This window comes from Peromyscus eremicus, chromosome 5 (assembly GCF_949786415.1).
Source record: "Peromyscus eremicus chromosome 5, PerEre_H2_v1, whole genome shotgun sequence".
NCBI lineage: Eukaryota > Metazoa > Chordata > Mammalia > Rodentia > Cricetidae > Peromyscus > Peromyscus eremicus.
In genome coordinates this window covers 33,622,270-33,636,324 of record NC_081420.1, presented here as the reverse complement: position 1 = coordinate 33,636,324, position 14,055 = coordinate 33,622,270, and the positions used below count along the sequence as shown (strand labels likewise).

The window sequence follows — 14,055 nt, the reverse complement described above, 5'->3', positions numbered from 1 at the left end:
GAATTCTGAGTCCATTTATGATCCTTTCACACAGAGAATTTCATTCTTCACCTACCCGAGTCCTTCTCACCTTCAAAGTCCAGTCCTAATCGCACATCTGTGAAAGCACTGAAGTGGAAGATGAATCTTCTCTCCACACTGATAGTTCCCACTGTCAGTTCAACCTTGGCATCCAGTCCCCCCTAAACCTTCCTCAAGTGTCGGTGTCCCCAGGGGCAAACCCAAGACTCAGGTTCCAAAATTAGAGGTAGTACTCACATGAGGAAGATGGGAAGCAGACAGGGAATGGGGAGGCAGAACAAAGGCCACGGCTCTCACCAACAGCTCCAATGTGCTTCTAGAAAACTGCAGACTGCTTCTAGCTTCAGTGATTCTACAAACAACCCAACGTCTGCCTTTCAAACTTCTTGCTTTGAAGCTTCAGCTGTGTCCTGCTTCCTGCAAAGAGCTCTGGGCCCGATACCTCTTCAAAGACTTTCCACCATGTCATTTCGATGCTGTCTAACTTGGCATTGGACATGTTCCACATTTGATCGACACATACTCACTGTTTTAATTACTACAATAAAAATGTCACAGACTGGGGACCATCTGAACAATAGATAGATAAAGACGCTGGCAGAGCTGCTTGCAAGTTCATGTATGGCATTTCCTTGCCGTGTCTTCACCTGGGATTCTAGAAGATTCAAGCTTGCTGTGACGTGGCCTCTGCCACCATAACCTGTCTCCCAAACCTGCACTCATGGTAATAGCTGTTTCCACAGAAGAATTGCTGGGAGATGTGAATCTTGGGACATGCATTTCTCTTCCTAACACCCCCCAAAGGCAAGTCCACACCTCAGACCTCTGTGTCCCAAGAAGTGCTTAACACTGTGCTGAGCAGAGTTGGCACTTCAGAGCTGATGACAGAATTTTTCCTCCAATCCATTTCTATTAGTGATGTCAGACCCACAGGTTCAGCTGTCTCTGCAGGTTTCCCCATCATGATCTTGACCTCCCTTGCTCATAGAATCCCTCTTCCCTCTTTTCGACTGGACTCCTGGAGCTCGGCCTGGTGCTTGGCTGTGGATCTCTGCATCTGCTTCTATCAGTTATTGGTCCAGGCCACTTTCATTGCCTATATCTCTAATATCGAGTCCAGTGCTCAGATAACACATTCAATGAAGATGGAAACAAAAGCAGTCAGGAGGCATCCACATGTTGTATGTATGAGTAATTCAGGCTCAGCTGCTCTTGAACTCAGCCTCCCTAGCTCTGGGCATCTGTCACTGCTTTAACTCAACTTCACTACTCTTTCTCCCCTATTCCAGTGGGGCAAAGGATATAGGATGTGTGTGTGTGTGTGTGTGTGTGTGTGTGTGTGTGTGTGTGTATGTGTGTGTGTGTGTGTGTGTGTGGTGTATGTGTACATGTGCATTTAACTTTACTATAGGTACCTCTTTGTCATTGTGCACAGAAATGCTGAGAACACTTTTCTTGGTATTCAGATGCCCTCCCCCAGACTACTATAACAACCCAAGGCATTGCAAGCCTCAATGCTAGGCACATAGTAGAGGCTCACTAAATAGTAGCTGCTATTATCATTATCAAGGCACAATTGGTCCCTTGACGCATGCAACTCTCCTTTCTCTGCCCAGCTCCAACTCTCAGCAGGAGGAAAATTATCATTGCTGATTGCACAATTAGGGGTACAAGTGAAATGAAAGCTAATTGTTCAGCATCAGCTCGGCTGATGATGCTTTGAATGGTACTCAAATTGGTATACGAAAGGTATCGTAAACATATTCAACACAGTTTCAAATGACATAATGCATACTAGTTCATCAGTGTCCAACTAAACACAGCTCAGAAGGAAATGTGGATAACAGCTACGCATCCAGCCTGTGCCATTCAAATGTGTCCTAACTGGTCTGCACAAGAAACCAATGAGATGCAATATGGAAGACAGCAATGCACACGATATTACATGTACTGTGGTCCTAATTGTCTGCGACACCACTTTAACACTCGGGCAATAAAGAATTCAGTATTGCATGGTTTAAAGTGAAAAAAGAAAATGAACTGGAAAAATGTCTTGGGATTGCAGCCAACATCTTGGGGGTGGAAGGAGAATAGGAAGGAACACACCCTCATTTGCTCCTAACATGGTTAGCTGATCGGTTTGAAATTAGATCCACTTTCAACTTAATTATTAAGCCATTTCTTAACCTCATGAACGGAGTTTTCATGTGCTTTCAGATCTGGCCCTGAACTAATAGCCCCTTTCACTTCAGTGGTTTTGGAAATGAATGTTAGACAGGAAGGAAAGCCTTTAAACAGTGTTTTTCTAAGGGTCAAAGCTCTGAAAACACAGGATAGTTTATACATAAAATTCAGTGCATCTGATGGTCTTGTAGGCCCTTTGTTAGGTAATGAGGCAAGCATGCCACCCTAAAATGTCTTCTTTCTTACCAAGAGTGGTCACAGGATTGGAGCTGAGCTGTCTAGGTGACTCAAGTGAGCCACACATACCGTACATAGTGCTGTGTGTAGAGGTGAGAGGACACTTGCAGATATTGGTTCTCTCCATCCCTCAGGTGGGTCTCTGGATCTAACTGAGGTGGTCAGGCTTGGCAGCAGGTGCCTTTACTCACTGAGCCATCTCACAGGCCCATCTGTGGTTGGTGTTAATGTCATTCTCATAATAGTTTTTTAAGGTGACCTGCTTCCCTCTGCCATTTTGTAAAAAGTCAATGGTTAATGGATGCATTAGAAATTACAGACTAGTGTGTAATTTCTATTGTCAGTTACAGTAAGACCATGCCTTAGTGTAAACCACAAATAATGCTGCTGCTGCTAGTATATGGCAATATTTACTGTGCTAAGCCTCTTCTGTTACATCCTGTAAAACAAGTGCTCCTGTGGGTCTCATAAGCAGAGTCCTGGCCAGGTGAATTTCTCCAAGTTCATACTGCTTGTCAGGGATGGAACAGGATTCAAACCCAGGTTATCAGAATCCTGACTGTGTGCTGTGAATTGCTGCACTGTGTAACAAAAGCCAAAGTAAGCAAAGGACTTTAAAAAAAGTCTACAGTCAAAAATAGAAGCCAGGAAATTGCTGTCCTATGCTTATTAAATTCACATGTTCACTATGTCCATGTCTACATTATCCATGTTAATCCTCCCTGAATGACACAATAAATATACAAGAAACACTGTGATTCAAGGAAGTGAGCTGAAGGGTATTGCAGGAATTGTCACTATAATTTGATCCAAACCTGACAGACCACAAGCCATCCTGATCTTTCACAAGTGGCCACTTCCTTCTTAAGCCAATTCTACCACCAGGAAAGAACTTAAAAAAAAAACAAAAAACAAAAAACTTTGCAATAAACCCAACTATTTGTTAGCTTAAAATTCAGGAGAAAAATGTTTCTATCAGGCTGACCCAGCTCTGAGTTCTTAAGTAGTGATGTGGAAACTGGTAAGATCGAGTGCTTTGTGTAGAGGAGTCACACAAGTCTCCAATAGCTCCGCTTCCCTCATCATGCAGGGTCCAACGGCTGCTGTGGCCCAGTACACAAAAGACGATTAGTCACTTCTTCATCATTTTCTGCCTCACTTTCCTTCTCTTCTTGGATCCAGTGAGCTTAGTCTGCTATATAAAGAAGAATTCTTGGGGTTGGGGATTTAGCTCAGTGGTAGAGTGCTTGCTTAGCAAGCACAAGGCCCTGGGTTCAGTCCTCAGCTCCAAAAAAAAAAAAAAAAAAAAAAGAAGAAGAATTCTTGACCAAATGTTATCAAATAAGATTCCTGCACTGTAAAGAGAATGGAGATGGACTTTAAAGTACGTGTCTAGCACACCTGAATGGACTACAGCAAAACCATGAGATGACATGGTTGTGGGAGAACTGGAACCACACTGATGCTACAGCTGCCATAAAAAGCAGCATAACTGCTCCTCAAAAAAAAAAAAAATCAGAAACTGTGATATCATGTGATCTAGAGCAGGGACTTAAGTAGACATCTGTGCACCGTATTCCCAGGGCAGTTGGTGGCAGTACTCCAGTGTGCTCAGAAGACGGGGCTAAAGAAATGCAGTGGAGTATTACTCAGCATGTAATGATGCAATGAAATGTTACTCAGTCTTTGTGGGGTTGACACGGCACAATATGGATGAAATCTGAGGACATCATGCAAATCACAAAAAAGCAAAGGCAGTACAATGCCACTTTCATCAGTCACCTCCAGTAGTCAGAGTCATGGGGACAGATCAGAAGTTGCCAGGGATTAATTAGCAGAGGGATGGAAGGGGAATTAATGCTAAGTAAGTACAAAGTTAGTTTTATAACATTAAGAAGAGTCTTGGAAACTGGTTGCAGAACAATGTGACAATACAAATGGTTACAGTGGGAAATTTATTCACGTTCATTCTCCCTTTCTCCTTCCTTTTTTATATCATGTACTCAGCCATCTATCCACCCATCCACCCATCACTGAACACTAAAACCAGGGCCTCCTGCATGGTAGGCAAATGCTCTACCACAGAGTTATACCCCCAGCCTTATTTTTATTTTTTTGAGATAGGGTCTTAGTAAGTTTCCCAGGCTGGCCTTGAACATACTACATAGCCCAGGCAGGCCTTGCACTATGATCCTCTTGCCTCAACCTCCTAGGTAGCTGAGATTATAGGCCTGTGCCACCAGGCTTGGCCAAACTTCAAATTAAAAAAATATTTATGTGTATGGTGTTTTGCCCGCACATATGTCTATGCCCTAGGTATGTGCCTGGTATCCATGGAGAACAGGAGAGGGTGTCGGGTCTCCTGGTACTTCAGTTACTGATGGTTGTGATATGCTACATGGTGCTGGGACTTGAACCTCTGGAATGGGTTCTCTCAAAGAGCAGCCAGTGCTTTTAACCACTGAGTCATCTCTCCAGCCCTACAGATTTTATGTTGTTCTTGAAGTTGGTAAGACCTGGATGTAAAAAGTGGCTTCTGCTCCTCTACTTGGCTCTTCTCATTTCATGTCTGAGTAGTTATTTATTAGTCTACTGACAGTAGCCTATCATGAGGATAATATGAATGCATATAAGATACTTAGCATACCATTTGGTTCATGATAATCACTCCCTAAATGTTGGTTTGAGATTGTAGCAGAAGTTGGGAAAAACTTAGCCAATGGTAAGGAAGGGTCATTTTTTTTTTAAAGATTTGATAATGGAATATGATTGTTTTTTAAAGAATTTTTTCTAGTGCTGAAGATGTAGTTTAGTGGGTTCAAGGGCCTAGCATACCAGAAGCTCTGAATTTATTTCCTAGTACCACCTAAAGTGAGATGCTGAAGGCACACATACTGAAATTCTAGATACTCCAACAGTGGAATCTGGGGGACCAGGACTCGGAGCTCATGCTAGGCCTCAGCCAACTGTCACCTATGCTACACTAGACTCTGTCCCAAGATGACAAAAGAAAAGTTAGACCCTGAAAAGGTCTTCCTCTTTTAGGGTTATTTACTGATATATTTCTATAATAAATGATAAATGGAATTCTCTTACAAAGAATTAAGGTAGGTAAGAACACAGATGATGGAAGATTTACTAGAAGGTGACAACTGTTCACGATGGATAATCATGGGATGTGGGATGACCTATAGCTGTCGTTTTGCTAAATGAATGTGGTGTCTAACTGCCCTCTAAACATGTACATTTATATCCATAGATTAATGCTCTTCTCAGCTTTGGTCAGAGAAGCTTGTTTACAATGGGTGATAGTTAATACAGAGATTCATAACTGGCCAAAGTGCTGAGAATAAATGATTGTTGAGTGCTCAACCCGAAGTAGGACATCTTTATCACCCCTCCAAGGCTCAGAGAGTATTAATGAAGAGAAGGCAGGGAAAGCTATGACTCTATTTCTTGGACATGGCATGCTGCACTGATGAACTCACAGTGGTAGTGGTTATCTGTACAAGACTGGCCCATCAGTATTTCATTGTTAATGGAGAAGAGGCTCATGAGGTCCCACCCGCCTTTAAAGAGCACAGGGGGCAGGTAGAGTCATATTCTCAGCATTGTGGTCACTGATAAGTTGTACTTGTTCAAATAAATAATTCCCACTCATGTTCATGCAAGTAACCCTAACTAAATGCAAAGGGGTGCTCTATCCCATGTGTCACTATATGGTAGTAGGACGGGAACTCTTTGGGAAAGAAGAAGAAGAGGTTTGGAGGAAGAGGATAAGATAATGGGGTACAGCATAAGCAACGTTTTATATTTACATATATATAACTGTGAAAGAAATAAAAACTTAAAAATAGACCATGTATCTGTCAAGATAGTACACATGTAATCCTAGTACTAGAGAAAGGAGTGTTGTGAGTTTTGGGCCAGTTTAGGTTACATAGTGAATTCCAGACCAGCATGGACTATACAGTGTGGCCTGATCTCAAAAACAGGACTAGACAAAACAATTCCATATCCCTAAAAATACTTCACTGAATCACTCCCAGAGTTTCTGACTTAGCAAGCTGGGGAGAGCAGGTGTGGAATCCGTGTTCTTCTACAGCTCAGGGATAATGCTGGCACTGTGAGCATGGGGACCACAGTGAATAATTGTCATCTTAGAATATATGTCACCATCCCTTCCTCCACCTTAAGAGCACAGTCCCCTGGTGTAGCTGTTCTATGGGAAAGGTCATTCATTTGATTTACATTAGTCTCTGAGCTCAGATGCCTTCACTTAAATTATTACATAACACCTTCCTAAATCAACCACAATTCCTCAACTTCTTTCTTAAGTTGTGGGTGGCATTTGACTCCCATCTTCCCTAAAAATAGTCAGACTAATTGTGTCTGCTTTTCTCTCCTCCTCCTCCACACCTCTAATAAAGCTGGGCAGAGGGGGGACCGACATTTCTGTCTCGATGGTACAACACAGCTATAAGCCTGGTTTCTGGGGAAACTGAAGTAGGGGAATAGGGACAGGCTGAACTCAGCAAATGATCAAGACTCTGTCTCAAAATAAAATTTATAAAGGCGGGAATTACATAGCAGAAATCTTGTATCATATGAGGAGGCCTGGGTCCAATTCACAGTGCTTCAAAGAAGAAGAAGAAAAAGAGGTTTGTCTCTGTCCTTGTCCATGAAAATGTAATTTCTGAGAGACAGCAACTATAGTTCCTCTTTCCATCATGCTCTGGGGGAATCTAATCATTATCTAAAGTAATAATCTTGATTTTTATTATATTTATGGAATTCCAAGTTCTTCCACATGGTAGTATTGAGTCTACTTCTGTTAAAATGGATAGTTTAGTTCATTGAATGGTAGAGACAGAAGGTTCTTTAGTGCCCACTCTACATTACCATGTTGTATGTGAGACACCAGGGTTTGGGGAGCTCAGTGATAAGAAGAAAGTCATTAAGTGAATTACAGTCAGGCCTCCTACCCATTGCCTAGGCTTCCCTAATCAGCTGTCCCTGTCACCAGCTCCATTGAAGGATGTCAGCAGGGCCTGACATGCAATGGAGTAAGCCCAAAGCACAGGGCTAAACATGTAAAACATGATCTGAGAGATGGCTTAGTAGTTAAGAGCACTTAGTGCTTTTTCAGAAGACTTGAGTTTGGGTCCTAGCACCCACATTAGGCATTTTACAACTACCTGTAACTCCAGTCCCAGGGGATCCAATGCTCTCTTTGGGCCTCCTCAGGCACCTGCATTCACATGCACATAAACTCATGCAGGCACTCATCTGTATATTAATAATTAACCAGAATGACCCTGAAATTCTCAATTAAGGAAAGGCATTTATTATTGAAAATAATTCTAGCACAGCAACCTTCTTCAGATGCTTTGGGTTTCTCTCCCTACACTTTTTCTCTTTTTAGGTGTGGTCTTAGCTGTGCAGCCAAGGATGCCCTTGAACTCCTGACCCTGGTGCTGCTGCCTCCCCAGTGCTGAGATAACAGGCACCATGCTATCCCTGGTCTGTTTAGATTTCTTTACAAAGTGTGTAGGAAGGGATCATTCTAGCACGAAAGAAAGAAAAAAAAAAAGACTAAGCAGAAACCTAGGAAGTTCAGATAGTTACAAATTCTGATAGGGTTGGCTCTTCGGCATCATCCCTGCCAAAGACAAGAACCCATTATCATGGCTAGAATAAACAACAACAACAACAACAAAACAGAGACATTTTCCCCGATGTCTCTTCACCCTGCTCTTTGATACAACTATATTTGGGGAGAAGAGAAAGAACTATATGTATTTGGTAAGGAAACTTACCAGCAGAACTGAATTTATTCCTTTATCAACACTGTGAGGTGGATATTTCCCTCCTATTCAACATGCAGACCCAGAACTGTGAGCAGGTTAGACCCAGGGTGCACTGGTAAAGCCAAACTCCAACCACATAGAGCTGGGTGCTTCCCTAAATCAATTCCAGACCCTTCAGCTGCTGTCGAAGAGCTCGACATGCCTGAGATGTGGTTACCACCTGCGGAAAGCCTGTAACTCTCACGCTCCTTTCCTGCTTGCTTTGGCTCTCCTGTTAAAGAATATGGTGAATCACAGAACAGGTTCACCGGCAAAGCTTTTTGATTCTGGCGTGTTGGTCATGTGTTTAAAGATGGACAAATAGAGAGAGTAAAAGAGGAAGTCACAAACAAAGATGCAAGAAAGAACTGCGTGATATTTCCTCTAACTCCACCTCCCACCCCGGCTGAGGAGTCCTTACTTGTCATTTCAGGCATGTAAAATTATCCATTTATATAAGCCCCAGGGAAGCTAGGAACCACATGACCTCATCATACCCGGCCCGATGAGCTGTTCTGTGCAAAGGTGGGCTGGTGGCAACACTATTTCCTAGGCTGGAAGAAGGGAGAGGAGAGGAGACAAATGGGCCTCCTAGAACTGACGTGGGGCTGGACTTTCAGAAAGCACAGGGTGTGCAAGAACAGTAGAATGGGCTGTTGTTCATGGAGTACTAACAAGAAGGTTTAGAGCTTGAGCCCTGCAAGAGATGCACATGTGAGAGCTAAGCCAGGCAGGGTCTGTAAAATATTCCTGCCATTTGTTGTAAAATTCTTTCCAGTACAGCAACTGAAAATCAACCACATAGGGCTGGAGATATAGCACAGTAATAGAGGGCTTTCCCAGCATGCATGAGGCCATGAGTTCAACCCCCAGGATGGTAAGTAAAGAAAAAATAATCTCTTAAAGCACACTACAGGTTAGCTAACTTCCTTGAAAAATATTCAAAGAATAAGCTGAGATAATCTAGTCGAATCTCTAACCATTTAATTTCAATGCCAGAATACTGTTGCTTCCAGGCCATTCTCTCCAATTTCTAAATAAGATTAAAAACAAAAAACAAAACAAAAAACCCAAAACCCCAAAACAATGAAAAGAATAACTAAAATACCTCCCAAGCCCCAAACAAACATCAGTGATTTTGTTTCTCAAGTTTTAACAAGATGGTAGCTTCAAACTGGTTACAGCAGTACATGCCTTGTAATCCTAGCACTTGGGAGGTAAAGGCAAAAGTATTAGTTCAAAGTCATCTTCAGCTACAAAGTGAGTTCAAGGCTAGTCTAGTGCACATGAGACCCTGTCTCAAAGTAAAAGAAAATAAAATACTGGTGAGACGGCTCAGTGGATGAAAGCACTTGATGTACAACCCTGAGGACCTGAGTTCAATTCCTGGATCTCATAGTGGAGGAGAGAACCAACTCCCCAGAGTTGCCCTCTGGTGTCCACATGTGCACACACACACACACACACACACACACACACACACACGCACACATACATGCATACAGAAAGAGAGAGATAATGATGATGATAATACTACTACTAAAGTGTGTACACACAAAAGAAGAAAGTTGGCATGGTTCTGACACATGCTAATCCATGTCTCTCTGTTATGCTAATCCATGTCTCTCTGTTGTGGGTCAGATACCATGTATAGGTCCCCTCCTAGGCACTAGCCAAGCACAGAAGAGGTGCCGCTCTTGTTGGACTTGAGCTCAGCACCATCACACAGAGGTGGAGGACACACATGCCATTATTCCTGAAGCAAAGCCATACTTCCGTTATTTTAATTAGGATGTCTTTACTATGCATTTGAACTAAGAGCTACAGAGGTAAATGGTCTAGGAACTGCACGGGCAGATATGTATCAGTTATCTTTTTCCCATATGTTAAGTCATTGCTATATACTTTCATGTTTAACAATTGTGTTGAAGAAAGGACATCAAATGATGCTTAGAAATGTGATACACATTTTCATTTCACACTCCATCAGCTTTTACAACTGTAGCTCAATGAAATGTGTGAGAGAGGTTGGCAAACATCCATATTTACCAAGGTATAAAACAGGGGCCAGGTTACTTTTTTTTAATAGAATGAAAAAAATGTTTAATTTTCACTCCACAGGACTCAAGTATATATGCAGCTCACACTAGCAAGAGGCACACACAGCTTAGTGTCTGTTCACCTGTAGGCTTTAACTGTATTACAAACAGCTTTGTCAGCAGGGAAACATCGGGTCCTCATCCCCCTCCTTTCAGGATCTATGATACAGAAACATGCTGGATCTGTTCACCCTTGGTGTTGAATCTCTTACCTGCAAATAATGGCTTTTTGCCTTCTGCTTCTGGCTTGAAAAAGGAAGCAGTTTATTCCCTTTATGGGCAGAGAGGCAAAAGGCTACATCAGCAAATACCCAGCTGCACCTCCAGATCTCCATCTGTCAGAAAGGAGCAAAACCTGTGCGCCCTTAAAATGGGGACTGTACATGATCAGAGATGCGTGGCGCAGGGTCACTGCCATTCTGTCAGCAGTAGAGGGAAAAAACCTTAACTTACCCTTGTCAAACCCGAGACTTCGCCCTTGGCCAGCGGCTTGCTGATGGATGGCGTGTAGATTTTGGTGTCCGATACTGGCTGTCCTTTCAAAAAGTGTTTTCCTGATTCATAAATGTCTACTTCAACCATTTTCCCCATGAATTCAGGCTTCTTTGGCACCAAAACCTTAAATCAGATTTTCAGAAATGAGAAGTTTTTAATGTCAGCTAAAGAACAATGACAGAAGACTTCTTGCTCCCCACACTACTCTGCCCACCAGTAACTTCGTCCATCAGCACAGTGTGGTTGTCACAATGAAGAATGAAAATGATATGCCACTGTCAACTAAGTCCACACTGTATTTAGATGTCCGCAGAAGATTCTGCTCTACGACCCCATTACAGTGCTCTATCCTCTGGCTGCTCAAGGATTTGGAGCCCCGGAGAGTGGTAAGGCTTCTTTGGGAGAAGAAGGGGCCATAGCCCCAGTGCCTCCATCACCAGATGCCAGCTTTCTTGAAGCACACTGGCAGTAGCCTGGGAAATTCCCCAAAGCCAGCAACCACTTCTGGACTGGCCTCTGGTACTCTGCCCTTGCCTGTCCTGCACAATGAAGAAAACAGATTCAGAAATAATGAAAGCCGCACACTTCCAATACTTTCCAATTTAGTTGTCAGGAAAATGGTTTAGGAGATGCTTCAAATGAAGGCCTCGTGTGTGTGTGTGTGTGTGTGTGTGTGTGTGTGTGTGTGTGTGTGTTCTCATCTGTGCAAAAGGTCAAGAGGAAGGACATTTCAAAGCAATTCTTTCAGTAATACAGCACATTGCTGTTTGTCTAAATGACTCCTCTGGCTAATGGCCGCCTTTCATGTCTTTTGTTGTTAAAAAAGAAATGTGTGTGTTGGTCTCATGAGCCAATCTCTGTACAGAAGCAGCCGCTCTGAAGGCCACTTTAGCTGGCTCACAGGGAACTGTCAAATGGTTCTTTCTGCTAGAGATTGCTGATAGAGTGATAGAGGTCCATGTTTTTTACCTCAGCAAACACCTCCTCTTGTTGGGACCCTACAGGTAGTTTGTATGCATTCTGTCCCCTCACACCTCCGCTTTAGCACTTGCCAACCTCTTCAAGTCAGGGTCCAACATAAACAGGCCAGTGCTAAAGCAATAATCCCTTGATATTCTGATGCAATCTTATTTAGAAATAGAAGTTATGACATCTTTGAAAGGTTAGTTATAGAGACAGAAAAAGGGGGAGGGGGGTCAGGAAAGGTCAGGGAAGAACCTACAGTCGCCACAGTGGGTGTTGGGCTTTCTGAGGTCAGCTTTTATAATTACTGCACACACACATGGCTTCATTAAAGGGTGGGGAAAAGGTCACCTGGAGGGTGAGTGACGCATGGCAAACAGGCCAACTAAAAGAGCATTAGTATCAGGCTCTTTTAAATTAATTTTTATAAAGTAAGAAAACCCCTAGTCCAAACTATGTCTAGAAATTTTGGTGCTATTCAAGGGGAATATAAGCCTTCTTGATCTGCTGTCTTGACCTGGATGAAGGGCTCAGTGTTTCTGTCTTCCGCCACCCTCCCTCGGGTTTTAATAACTGGAGAGAGCCCAACTGCCTTACACTGGAGGAAGCAGCTAATGAGGCATGCCGTTTTCTTTTAGAGGCAGGGGGATGGTTCCCTGCTGAGGCATGAGAAAAGTGAGGGAAGAGGCAACCAAAACACATCAGGGTCCTCCCCAAGGCTGAGCAGAGGGTTGGCCTGCATAGGAGAACGGCTCTTCCGGAGATGGCGACAGGAAGAGGTTCAGCTTAAAGGTGAGGCACAGGGCTCTTTCCTCAGTGCGTCTACTTGGGCTCTGAGGTCCCACCTCGGAACTGCTGCCCAATTTGACAGTACTCCACATGGACAGGCAATAGTGAGGCCTCTTTACTGCTTTCTAACTGGAGTAATGCTTTCCCTTGCCCAGACTTATCTGAAGGGCTCGTGTAGTACTTAAGAATCCCCAAATTCCAATTCCAGTCATGACCCAGAGAAAGAAAAAAAATCCACTTCTCATCTGATGAGAAAGAACAGAAGGATAGGAAACACCATTCGACATTAAGGAAAATTAATACGACTCAGAACCATCTGTGGCCATCCCACGCTACTCTGAGTGTCTCCTAGGACACATTTCCCATTGTCCTCCTTGGTCCATGCAGGGTTCTTGCCTGAGGGAAGAACTCTGTAAGTCACTTCTGACATGCTTCCCTCCCCCACTGAGGACATGAAGCCCCAGGTACTGACCGAAGTCAAGGGCTTCTAGACATCCATGTACAACGGCTATGTTTGCTTACTGGGTTGGTAGTTTGGTTTTAATTTAGTTTCTCTCTCTCTCTCTCTCTCTCTCTCTCTCTCTCTCTCTCTCTCTCTCTCTCTCTCTCTCTTTAAATTCTCCTTTGCGAAAAAGGCTGGGAACAGAAGAGAAAGGGCCTATTTGCACTCCACTCAGACTGATGAGACACTGTGGAGGCCTTATAGGGTGAAGCAACTTCCTTCGGAGGGTTCTAGAGACTACCTGGGAGTGCCTTGGCCAGGCTTCCTCACCTGCAAGTGAGAGGGAACATCTCCAGTTCACCCCAATGTGCTTCCGCATATCCTCTCCCCGCCTCCCTTCCAAAGAGGACCCCATCTCCACTCGCCGTGTTAGCTGCTGGGCTCCCAATGCCCACACGCCCAAGGCTGCCCTACCCTAGACTTGTGTGGCTCAAAGTACACCCAGTGACTGAAGGAAAATCAGAGATCAACCCCCTGCTAGTCTGGTTCCCTTGATTCAATCCTTTCTTCTTCTTGTCCCCTTCACTTAAACTTTCAGAACTGGTCTCACTTAGGAGAAAAAGGTGAGTGTGAATGACTCTTACCTGCTCATAGAATCGATTGTGTGCAACATAAAACTTGGAGTCAAAGGATTCTTCTGTTACTAGCACTTGTTGTCTTTCACCAATCTGTGGGGAGAAGAAAAGACAGGAGTCAAGAAGCAAGAATGCCAAAATACCTCTGTGAGTTCAAGGCCAGCCTGGTCTACAGAGTGAGTTCCAGGACAACCAGGGTTGTTACACAGAGAAACTCTATCTTGGAAAAAAAAAAAAAAAAAAAGGATTCGAAAATAAGTATCAGCCCATACAGTGTCCTGGACTGTAGCTGCTTCTTGAATTTAAAGTAGGCTGCAGATGGTCAGTTGTTTAACAGACAA

At 43.4% G+C, this 14,055-nt stretch overlaps 1 protein-coding gene across 1 annotated transcript in view; it reads right to left on the bottom strand.

Moving 5' to 3' along the window:
- Positions 1-14,055, bottom strand: part of Cdkal1 (CDK5 regulatory subunit associated protein 1 like 1) — a 586,163-nt gene that overhangs the window by 20,531 nt on the left and 551,577 nt on the right. Inside the window, 2 exon segments of the mRNA XM_059263232.1 lie at positions 10,844-11,008; positions 13,724-13,807. Coding sequence (XP_059119215.1) covers positions 10,844-11,008; positions 13,724-13,807 — 249 coding nt within the window.